Below are 12,458 nucleotides of genomic sequence, written 5' to 3'. Positions count from 1 at the left end.
TATAAATAACGAAAAAATAGAGTTATAAATCCACAAACTGGGCTTGGCCTCAGTGTCTTTTTGTCTTCTGCACAGTTCTTTGGACTTCGTACAGAGAAAAGGGTTGGATTTGAAGAGTTAGAAATACAGTGCATCAAAGTTTAAACAGACCTTGAGTTTGCTTTCTTTGCCAACCATTTTAAGAAAATGTTTTTACTTCACTCCCAACCCATTAGCTAACAAATGAGATTGTGTTTTCCCTTAGGATATTTGCATTTCACCAGGCTTCCTTATATTTTATACTAGGAGAATTCTAGTATTTTAGGAAGAGTTGAGTAAATTTAAGGATGTACTTACTTTGCTCATTTTCCTACTAGTATGTAAAAAGTTTTCAGCTATCACATGGAAAAACAAGAAACATATTGTCCTGTTGTATAAACAAATGGCTTCATTTTAGAACTGTAACCTCAATAGTTGGCAGTATGTTTGCAGAATAAACTCATAATGAAAAATATCTGTAAATCATCTATTCTTTGAAGAAATAGGGCTTTTAAAAGTTATATTTGGGGCCGGGAGTGGTGGCTTGCACCTGTAATCCCAGTGCTGTGGGAGGCCGTGGCAGGCAGATCACCTGAGGCCAAGAGTTCGAGACCAGCCTGGCAAACATGGCGAAACCCCATCTCTACTAAAAATACAAAAATTAGCCGGATGTGGTGGTGCGCACCTGTAATCCCAGCTACTTGGTAGGCTGAGGCACAAGAATCACTCGAACCCAGGAGGTGAAGGTTGCAGTGAGCCAAGATTGTGCCACTGCACTCCAGCCTGAATGACAGAGCAAGACTCTATCTCAAAAAAAAAAAAAAAGTTATATTTGGTTTGGAGAGCCAACTATAAATGAGAGAGAAAACTGTTATACAATTTAAAATATTCTGACAAAATAATCCAGTGTGACAGGGAAAAAGTCATCTTGAACAAATTACATAACTTCTCTAATTTTTTGGTGTCCTGATCCATAAAGCAGAGATAGTGATAACTGCCTTTCAGATTTTCTACAAATATTAAGTGAGATACTATGTGTACGTTACCTGGTATACAGTAGGTACTTGGTACAAATGCCACTTGACTTCCTACCTAATTATCCTGTTTATCCCTGACTCCCAGCCAAGATGCCAATTCTGTATCTTCATAGTATGGTGTTTCCTCTTTGGTACTCTGCATATTCTTCTTTTTATTGCAACTTTTGATAGACTGATTTCTTTGAAGCCGGAAGCTTTATCTTTATTGCCTTGTGCCTTTTATTATGCCTTACAAGTGGAAAAGGTTGAAGAAATAGTGAACTAATTTGAAATGGACAGAAATTATTAAAAATATTGTTATTTTGTAGTTCCAACTTCTCCACCCAAGGATGTGACTGTTGTGAGTAAAGAGGGGAAACCTAAGACCATAATTGTGAATTGGCAGCCTCCCTCCGAAGCCAATGGCAAAATTACAGGTAAGATGCAATCCAGTGTGCATTTCTTTGTGCCCTCTTCCTGCCTGACAGGAGTATTCCAGGAGAGTACAGTGTTGCTGGAAGAAGCAGGAGTCTGAAAGCTGGCTTGGTCATTTTATGGGAAGGTGTGAGTCACGATGGTCCTTGAAATTGGAGCAAGGCCGTGCTGGTTACCCATAGCGGCATAAAATGGGTCGCATGTTGGTGGTTCTGACTGCAGTTGGGGATGGGAGGCATAAGACAGCCTTTGGCTATAGTGGGACTTTGTAGACATTTATTTTCCTCAGGAAAGCTGTTCTTCTCTGTCTCTGCCTAGATGGACAGCTTCAGAATTATATACCCCCTCCCTGGTTCTATAGAGTAATACCCAATAAACAGAGATTCTGCTCTTATACCCTGAAGCCACAAAAAAAAAAAAATTAGATATTGAATTCCTTTTCCCCACCCCCCAAGACCTGCTACTTCAAGTACCTGTGCTCTTATAATTAGAGTTAAAAGTGTGAACTGGCCTAGGCCTTTGTAGGGACCTGGAATTTTTTCCTTGTACTTGCAGAGGAAAGCCTTCCACATTAGAGGGGACACTCTGCTTTCCTCAGCCTTATCAGGGAGGGAAACCTGATGGGGTTCAGCTGCTCCTACTTCCTTTGGTGCCTCTGCCCCATGTAGGTGTGTGCTGAGGAACTGGGGTGTGCCTAAAGTTCCTTTGTATGAATAGGTGGCCTAAGGAAATGGAAAGTGTTTCTTAGCACTGCCCTGCTTCTTGCTTTCAGTAGGAATCTCTTTCTGTACACCCTAGTCTTTATGTCATTTTTTAGGTTTTGACTTTGCCTCTTTTGTGAAAGAATGAATCATGACTTGACTTGGATCACATTTTACTTTGTCTTTTAAAACCAGCAACAGCGCAGTGCCCTTTTGCTGTGGGTAAGATAGACTCATGGTTGTGACGCTTCCCTTCTCAATGTGGGGATTAAGTGCCACCTGGTGGAAGTATCAGGTGACAGTTCATTGTGACTCTGCCGAGGAGTTCCTAGGAGATCACATTGGTGAGAGCTAAAACAGCCTGTCAGGCAATTCCTGGTTTTCAAAACTGCATTATTTTAATTGTAGACCCTTGAGGGTTTACTATTCAAATATTATGCTATAATATGCATTTGATATAATAGGTGCTTATTGATTTACTGAATGCAAAAGGAAAAGCAGGAATGAGATTTCTTTTCCCATTAACTCCTTTGGACAGGTTACATCATATATTACAGTACAGATGTGAATGCAGAGATACATGACTGGGTTATAGAGCCTGTTGTGGGAAACAGACTGACTCACCAGATACAAGAGTTAACTCTTGACACACCATACTACTTCAAAATCCAGGCACGGAACTCAAAGGGCATGGGACCCATGTCTGAAGCTGTCCAATTCAGAACACCTAAAGGTAATGCTCCCCAGGCTGAGGGTTTTGTTGTGTGTCTCTTTAGTGGGGCTGTGCTGACACTATCACTTGAGCATATAGAGTCTGTGGATAACATATGAAGTCTTAATGATGAGCTTGTGAGCCATGGTATGAAGATTTATCCCAGAATGATTCCTCACCTACTCATTGACCACCAAATCAGTGTTCCCCGGGTTACCAGCCTAAACATATCATATAAAAGAGGACATTGGCTCCAGGCTGTTTGGGGCAGATGAATTGCAGTGATCTAAAAGTTTTTACCAATCAGATCAGATGTGATTCTTTTGGTTCCCATATAGAGAAATAATAGTGTGTTCTTGTGATGGATGGTTCAACTCATGCGGGCTGTTAACCTGAAAGACTTATTTGTGGACCTTATAGAGAAAAAGAGACTAAAAAGGGCCTTTTAAATAAAACCCTAGAGAAGAAAATGAAGATAAAAGCATTGAACCAAGTGAGCTTAGGCTAATAAAATTTAACTGGGGACTGAATCTAAGGAATTATGGAAGCCCTGTGTGAATTTAATTTCTGTTAGTACTAAAGTCAAGATTCAGTTTGTTTGGAAGTTTGTGGGGGTTTTAATTTTTTTCCTTTAAAAAGTTCTGCCTGTCCCATCTTCAAAGCTTGTGATCCTTGCTCTTGTTTTTTCTTCCCCTGTGCTTGGCCTGTTAGCGGACTCCTCTGATAAAATGCCTAATGATCAAGGTAAATGAGTAGATGGCCTCTCTTTTCTTTCCTTTCTTTTATGACCTATTATTAGCTTTTTTTTTGTTTCTTGTTTTTTGTTTTTCCTGAAAAATCAGCACCATGTATTAAAAGCCACACATTTATTGGCCAAAGTAGAGTTGAGTCCATGTTCTGAAAAGCTGGGGAATTTGTGTAGAAGCTAACTAGGCAGGCAGAAGAAAACTGAGTCAATAAACTGGGTCCTACAGCTGTAGGAGATTGGTCTTAAGTGTGGATGAGATCATCTTTTGTGCTAAGTTCTGTAACAACGATAGGCATTTGAGTCATAATTAGACCAATCATACCAGTTGTTCATATTTGTAGCATCTAGAATTTTATTAGTGTCTTTAAGTGGAAAGTTGTATCACATTCAGTGGATACCCTATTTTCCTCTTCCCACAAAGAACCCACAGATTTACCTCACTAAATGTTACGATTCTCTGTGATTAAATTACTGCTTTGTTTATTCTGTTACCATAAACTTAATTCAGAGCTCTTTTTTCATTTCTCCCCTTAAATATGTCTTATCATATTAAAAGAAGATCGAAACTATTTGAAATGAAAACTTAGGCCGGGTACGGTGGCTCACGCCTGTAATCCCAGCACTTTGGGAGGCCAAGGTGGGAGGATCATTTGAACCCAGGAGTTCAAGACTAGCGTGGGCAACAAAGTGAGACCCCCTCTCTACAAAAAATAGGAAAAAAAAAGTTAGCCGAGCATGGTGGCGTGCGCTTATAGTCCCAGCTACTCCGGAGGCTGAGGTGGGAGGATTGTCTGAGCCTGGGAGGTAGAGGCTGCAGTGAGTCATGATCACACCACTGCACTAGGCAACAGAGTGAGATCCTGTCTCAAAAAAAGCAAATAAAATAATAGTAATAATTGAAATGCGGACTTAGGAAACAGGGGCCTCCATGTCACCATTCTTGAAACCATCTGTCAGTTGTCTTTCCACTGTAATTGCCATGGTGGAGGGATAACTATACTTTGTGATTTTTATCTTTAGGAAGTCAGCTAATGCTAGTATGTTTTCCATACTGAGAATGAACATTAAAAGTAAATATTTAACAATTGCTCTATTGGTTTAAGAGTAGTTATTAGAAATGCAGGGTATTTGGATCTTGGCTAATGGCAAGGAAGAGTCAGAACTTGCAGTATTGAGTTTTCCAAAACACTTTGGAAACGTGTTTGCATTCAGTGAGTCTTTTGCTGTATGTTGGAGAAACTGCAAACTACTTTCTGTTGTGTGAAAGTGCAGGAATATAAAAATACCCATAATATATATATGCACAGAATATAAATGGGCTCATTGTTTTCTCACTTGACTCCATAGCCAGAGTGCCATTCTTAGCTGCATGACACCTCTGGTATTTAAAATTCTTTACTCATTGATGTTTTTGGTGCTCGGTTCATCCTTGGAATTTCTTGTTCATAGTTCACATTCAAGAGAAACAATGTTAGGAAATAGAGGAATATAAACCATCCAGTTTGTTAGCAATGGTGTTCTTTGACAATTATGTACATAATACAATGCTCTGGATAGTTTGGCTTAAATGTAGCCTGTCTGTCAGCTAAGTACACTTAAAGCTGAAGAGCCTTGCAGGTGCTAAGCCATCTCCACCAGCTAGACTTTGTCATAGTGAAAAGCATATGAGGAACAACTGGACTCTTAATATATGGTGTGTGTCATTTGGGAGAAATGATGGCATTAGAAGTAAGGAGATAAAGTAATATGTGTGGACAATGGAAAAAGGGCCAGGGACTGGGAGTAAATTCTAGAATATGCCCATAGCATAGAACAGTGTTATGCTTCCAGAAACTGAAAACCTACCACAAGAACTCCTGTTACCTTCTTTTGGTAGGTTTTCAGCTTCCGGAAGCGTAGCATTGTTTTAGTCACTCGATTTATTCTCTTAGATGAACTGCATACACAAACTTCAGATTTTAATTTTTTTCATTTCATCAAATACATTTTATATATATATCTCCTGATAATTTATGGAAGTATTTGACATTAGCTCTAATGTTTTACAGAAACACCTAGTTTATACATTTCTAGTAAGGCTTTATTTGTAGAAATAACTCTCATTTATAAGTGTTTTTTGAAGCTTCATGCTCTCTGCCTCTGTAAAGGGAAGATTATACTCTTTCCTGAAGATTTTTTATGCTTGTAATAGGAGTAGTTAACATTTATGGAACATTTACTATGTGTCAGGCAGTATTAAAAATATTTTGTGGGATTAATTTTCCATTTAATCCTCACAACAGCTTTGTGAAGTGGATACCATTATTATCCCTCTGTTACAATGAGAAAACTGAGGCCCAAAAAGAATAAACAACTTGTCCAAAGTCAAACAGTTGTATATGATGGAGGCAATATGCAAGTGCAGTCAGTCTATTAAACAATGTGCTGTATTAGCCTCTTAGTTAACTTCATAAAACAGCTTTTACTTTGCAATTCTTTCAGACCTCTTTTCAGAAGAAGTATGATATTGCTTCCTGGGCATAAACCTTAGAGCTTTATTGGAAAAAGGTCCTTGTATTTGCTTTTCTCAAGCAGCTTTTCCTATAAATGTGAAGAGCAAAATTCAAGACCAAGTATAAACATTTTTTAAAAAACTGATATTTGCACTTTCTGAGGCCTGCTTCTAGGGTGGTCCTTTGCCTGAGGTCAGCAGCCTCACTTAGTATGTTCCCTGATGATGGATTAGGAGACAGTGTCTTTTTGAGCAACTAGGAGGAAGACTGTTTTTTTCACTCCTGAATGTAGGTGACTGAGAACCTGATTTGAACTTCCATTTACCTTCCTGCTCCTGCTTGGGGTAACTTTATATTCAGAAGGACAACTTTGTAATTTCAGAAAAGAATCTAAACAATACTAATACCTGCTAGGTATCCACATAGCCAGGTCCCTTGGAAGAGTATAGTTCTTTAATGTAGACATTGACCTAATTAGTCCCCTTGGTTCCTTTTCTAGGAGAAGCTACTTTTGCTGTAAGTCCTCTGAGCAGTCCTTTGGGAACTGTTTCCCAAGCTAAAGGAATAGCACCTGCTGTCCCAGCTTCTAAACAGCAGTGACAGTCAGCTCACAGCTGTGAGACAAGGGTGTCAGTCTTTCAGATGCCTCATTGCATAGAAAGCTCTACCTTAGTTTGCTTTCCACACGTAGACTATAGATTCCCATGATTTATGTGCTACTTTATTTTCTCATGGACAGAATAGACTAAAAATTGTGTTTTTTGTTTAAAACACTCACTAGCTATGAAGTGGACTGTCACGCCAAATGTGTGGGGTCATTATTGACATGATTTCTTCTCCTTTAGCCTCAGGGTCTGGAGGGAAAGGAAGCCGGCTGCCAGACCTAGGATCCGACTACAAACCTCCAATGAGTGGTAAAGCCCTTCCCATGATGTTTTTTCCTTACTATGGACATGAAGCAGTTTTGCTTAAATTTTTGAAATGTCTTTTATAGCTTATGTATGGTGGGTTGTAGCATATTAACCTATTTTCTTTTACTACTAGATCTAAGTGTTTGCCAAATTACTCCAAGCCCATGCGTTGTAGGACCCATAAATAAAATTGTTTCCCCAGTTATCCAACTTAAGATTAATTCCTAAACAATTTGTTCATCCTGTTGCCTACTGCCTCTAGAAAAGAGTTAGAATTTTGCTTTCAAAAATAAACCCTCTAGTAGGATTACCCACTATCCAAAACAAACCAAACAAATGCTTTTAGAATCATTGAGTTTTTGCAATACTATTACATACTGAAATGTTTTTAGTTTAGTAATTCTAGAAAATTCTTCTACTCTCCTAGCCATCCTGAGAGCTGGTGTCTTCTAATTTGATGATGACACCCCCATCTTTACAGAACTTCAACATGTATAAGCTGCTTTCACACATGAAGTCACAATTGATTCTTACAACACAGTGAAGCAGGGAGAACAGATACCATTATTCCCATTTAATACATTCAGAAACTCAGTGGAGAAGTAATGTGCCTGAGGCCACCCGCTAATTATGGCAGTCCTAGGATCGAAACCCAGGGCTTCTCATTTCAGGTTGTGCTTTCCCACTGTCGCATTCAACCTAAAAAAGCAGTGGGTCCTATACCAGATGTGGAAACCTACTAGGAATGACTCTTAGTGTCTCTTCACATATGGAAGAAAGAGACATATGAGAAAAACACCTGTCCTCTAGTAACTTGTATTCTAATTGTAGGAATACAATGATGTCTTAGTCTCCAGCTATCTACTTACATCAAAAGTGGAACTGCCCAGACTTTAATGAAATCAGCCTTAAAAGAACCAGACAAATGTATATCCTTCCAGAAATAATTATGTTCCAGGTTCCAGGACTCTGTTTATGAGTTTCTTCTTCTCCGTGCATATGTGACATTTACATTGTGTCCACCGTGTAATTTTTAAGGCTGTGGGGAAAGTAATTACTCCTTTGTCTTTCTTTCATTTATGTATTCACTCATGCATGGCATGGTTTTTTTTTTTGGTTTTTTTGGTTTTTGTTTTTTTTGAGATGGAGTCTTGCTCTGTTGCCTAGGCTGGAGTGCAGTGGCATGATCTCGGTTCACTGCAACCTCCGCCTCCCGGGTTCAAGTGATTCTCCTGCCTCAGCCTCCCGAGTAGCTGGGATTACAGGCACCCGCCACCATGCCCCGCTGATTTTTGTGTTTTTAGTAGAGATGGGTTTTCACCATGTTGGCCAGGCTAGTCTTGATCTCCTGATCTCAGGTGATCCACCCACCTCGGCCTCCCAAAGTGCTGAGATTATAGGCAGGAGCCACCACGCCCAGGGCCCGCATGCACATTTTTAAAGATGCAGGCTGTATGTGACAAGCTGTGGGAGCAAGAGGAGTGAGTAACAAACTACCTGATAAAGGGAAAGCTTCCAAGAAGAGGTGCCGTCTAACCCGGATCTTCAAGGATGCTAGAAGATTGCTAAATGTCAAGAAAGGGAATGAACATTCCAGGAAGCAATATCAGCATGTGCAGAGGCATGGCAGTATGCTAATAAAACAGCCTGCTCTCCCCAGGAGTCACACTGCATAGAGACAGGGTGGAGATTGACTTGAAAGTGCAGGTTAGAATCAGCCTGTCAAAAACTCAAGTACCAGTGTTAAGAAATAAGAGCTTTATCCTACAAATAACGTGAAATATCTGACGTGACTGGTACCCTATAACATCCATGTTTTATTGTCAACTATTACTACTCTGATAACAGTGAAGAATAAGTTGGGGGCTAAGAGTATAAAGTCAGGGAAGAGGGGTTAGGAAGCTGTTACAGGCCAGGCATGGTGGCATGCACCTGTAATCCCAGATGCTCAGGAGGCTGAGGCAGGAGAATCACTCGAATCCAGGAGGCGGAGGTTGCAGTGAGCTGAGGTTGTGGTTGTGCCACTGCACTCCAGCCTGGGCGACAGAGTGAGATTCCGTCCCCCCCCAAAAAAAAAGAAAGAAAAAAAAAACAGTCCAGATGAGGCATAAAGAAATGGCATATATATTGTCCCTAGTAGGACTGTTCTTTGGCAGCTCACTCTTGCTGTATCTTAGAAGAAAGCTTTTGTCCAGCTCACACGTTAGAGGTCAGATGTGAGTAAATGAGAATTTGTCAGTTAAATGCAGGAAAGAAACACCTCCGCCTCTGCCTGCCTCCCATACTTCAGCTCCCCAGCCTCTAATTTGCAATGCCTGCCCTACCAAATACCCAGCCCTGTAGTTCAGCACTGCTGTTAATGACAGTGTTATGGAAAGCCCTACTCTAATATGAACAGTATGGTCCATTTTAGTGGCCCCAGTACGATGGTCTTTCCCAAATATAAAAATGTTGTTTTATTGAAGGTCAGTATGTACAGTTTAAATTGTCTGTTTACCTTTTTCTCATAAATGAAAGATAAAAGTGATTGAGCCAAATGTAGAATAAGCTCTTAATCCCTTCTAAGTCAGCCCCAGATTTAGCACTGTACTTAGATATAGTCTATAAAATCAAAGAAGCAAAGTTGGAGGGTCAGTTAATCCGGCGTTGTGGAAGGGATTCCCACAATGAGTGTAAGTTTGGATTAGAACATAAATTTATAAGCCAGATTGTTAGGAGAACCACTTCAGGAGATTTATTTATTTTGTTTGTTTGTTTTTGTTTTCCACCTAGACAGTCTCACTCTGTCGCCCAGGCTGGAGTGCAGTGGTGTGATCTTGGCTTACTGTAAGCTCCGCCTCCCGGGTTCACACCATTCTCCTGCCTCAGCCTCCCGAGTAGCTGGGACTACAGCGCCCGCCTCCGTACCTGGCTAATGTTTTGTATTTTTTAGTAGAGACGGGGTTTCACCATGTTAGCCAAGATAGTCTCTCTCCTGACCTCGTGATCCACCCACCTCGGCCTCCCGAAGTGCTGGGATTACAGGCGTGAGCCACCGCGCCCAGCCAAGAGATTTTTTTTTTGAACACACATTCCAGGCCATACTTTGATGGTAGGAATTTCTTCCACAACATCCCACGCTGGCAGGATACCTCTTAAGTACTTCCAATAACTAAACACTCATTACTTGGCAAGGCAGCTCATCCCATTATTGTACACCTCTGATTGTTAGAAAGTTAAGAGAGAGAGAGAGAGTAGCTAGAAGGAAAGACATCAGATATCTCTGGTGGTTAGACATGTGTAGTGGGATTTGCCACATTTTATAATATGAGCATATATAACTTAATAATGAGTAGGGAAGCAAAGAAACGTGCTTCAAGAAATGGAAGACAGCAAGACTTAGAGCTAGATTACAAAGCCTAGACCTCATCCTTTCAGCAATAACAATAATAGGAAAAGGAAAAGAAAATCTCAATTTCCTTCTTCAGGAAATCTGGGTGACAGAGTGAGATTCTGTCTCAAAAAAAAAAGGGGGTCCTAAATGGTCCAGCCTCTGCAACTTTTCCAGCCTCATCCCCTTTTTCCTCCTCACTTCCTTCTGACTTGCATCTCTTTGCTTAAACACTGGCTGCATTTCTCTTCTTTGATAAGAGCTTGTTCCTGCCTCACGGTCCTTCCTCTTGTATGATAGGATCTTTCTTATTCAGATCTCGACTAAATGCCATCTTCTCAGAGAAGCTTTTTCTAACCACTCAATCTAAATTAGCTACCCAGACACTCTGTATCATATCCCCTCATTTTCTTTTTTTCACACCATTCGTTATTAACTAATAATTTCATATTTATCGTTTGTCCCATTCCCCCACCAAACATTCACATCTTTGTTGTTCACCATTGCACCCTTAGTACCTAGAGCAATGACTGACACATAGTAACCGTTCAGTATTTGTCAAATTAAGGCATACTTCAGACCTACTGTTTCTTGAAGTTGAACAAGAGAATTAACTCTGCATAGGCTGTGTATCTATAAAAACAGACTTTACTTTTCATGTAACTTTTATAATCTCAGATATCTGTCTGCTGGGGAAAACTTTTGCTTTGTATGAATGAACATTTTTAAATGGTTTTGAAAACCAGAAAACTAAATGATTTATAAGTGGTGCTTTACAAGACGAGTTTATGTATCACATGAGACACCAGAGAGGCAAGACTCTTTATCTAAGTATATCTTAACCTTTGAAAGCTCTTGAATGTTCAGTACAATTTGAGAAGCTTTAATTAAGCACTGTCTTTGAGCAGGCTCTGTCCTGAGCACTGTTCACAGGACAGACTCTTAGCTGTCTAGGAGCTCATCATCTAGAGGAGAGAGCCATGTTCACGCAGCACTTTTATATGAGGCAGAGCAATGATCAAGAAGTTCAAGTGAGATATTAATGGTTCTGTAGCTTGATAGTGTGCAAGTTTTAAATTCTCTAACACTAACACATATACCGTTTCTCTCTCTGCAGGCAGTAACAGCCCTCATGGGAGCCCCACCTCTCCTCTGGACAGTAATATGCTGCTGGTCATAATTGTTTCTGTTGGCGTCATCACCATCGTGGTGGTTGTGATTATCGCTGTCTTTTGCACCCGTCGTACCACCTCTCACCAGAAAAAGTAAGAAGGCCCAAATGCACCCCTTAGATTTTTGGCATCTGATCTTTTGCTTCCATGTGACTTCTGTATATGGAGTGGTACACAAAGTTAAGGCACAAAAATACATGAAAAGGAATTTCAGATATTTTAAAAGAAAATGGGAAGTGGTTCCTCTTACATGTATCAGTCAGTGTCCTGGCAGAAAAGACATGGCACATTTAAAAGTATTTCAAAAGAGGTGATTTACAAAGTCATAGGTGGGGTTAGGGAAAACTAGGCAGGGATATTCAGAGGCTAGCAGCTATGATAAGACACCATCATCCTTGGGCCTGAAAGGGCAAGAGGAGAGAGCTGTTTTCAGAGATCTGAAGCAGTAGGAGAGGGCTTCCTGACAAGAGCAAGGTGGGTGCTAGAGGCATGCAGCCGTTGCCAGCCTCCTCCCAGCAGACAGTGGCAGGAGAAGAAACACGTACCCTCCAGCCTCTTGCCAGTGCCTAGTATTAGCTATACCCAGCTAGAAGCCAGGAAACCCAGCAGGATTGCCAAGTAGATGTAGTTAATTTAGCTCAACCTCTCGGGTCACAGAGCCAACTAGAGAATAGATGTGGTGAGGAAAGTGGAAAGTGTCTGGCATTGCTGGTCACCCCTTTGGAATACCGTCTGTACATGCCCACGGTGAACCCAATGTCCAGGAGTCTGTGGGCATTCTCACAGGCTGTATCACAGCACAAATGCCAGCCTAGGTGGAAGAAGACCGTAGGCCTGTCATTCTAAATCTAAGTTTAAGAATATTTTTGGCCGGGCGCGGTGG

The 12,458-nt window shown here is 40.6% G+C and overlaps 1 protein-coding gene across 1 annotated transcript in view; it reads left to right on the top strand.

The window, feature by feature from the left end:
- Window positions 1-12,458, top strand: part of NEO1 (neogenin 1) — a gene marked incomplete at its 5' end in the record, with an annotated part of 68,839 nt that overhangs the window by 34,807 nt on the left and 21,574 nt on the right. Inside the window, 5 exons of the mRNA XM_011967128.1 lie at window positions 1,364-1,471; window positions 2,709-2,903; window positions 3,594-3,626; window positions 6,968-7,036; window positions 11,521-11,668. Coding sequence (XP_011822518.1) covers window positions 1,364-1,471; window positions 2,709-2,903; window positions 3,594-3,626; window positions 6,968-7,036; window positions 11,521-11,668 — 553 coding nt within the window. The remainder of the gene's footprint in view (window positions 1-1,363; window positions 1,472-2,708; window positions 2,904-3,593; window positions 3,627-6,967; window positions 7,037-11,520; window positions 11,669-12,458) is intronic.

Source organism: Mandrillus leucophaeus, unplaced genomic scaffold (genome assembly GCF_000951045.1).
Source record: "Mandrillus leucophaeus isolate KB7577 unplaced genomic scaffold, Mleu.le_1.0 Scaffold789, whole genome shotgun sequence".
NCBI classification, from domain to species: domain Eukaryota; kingdom Metazoa; phylum Chordata; class Mammalia; order Primates; family Cercopithecidae; genus Mandrillus; species Mandrillus leucophaeus.
This window is presented reverse-complemented; position numbering and strand designations above follow the sequence as displayed.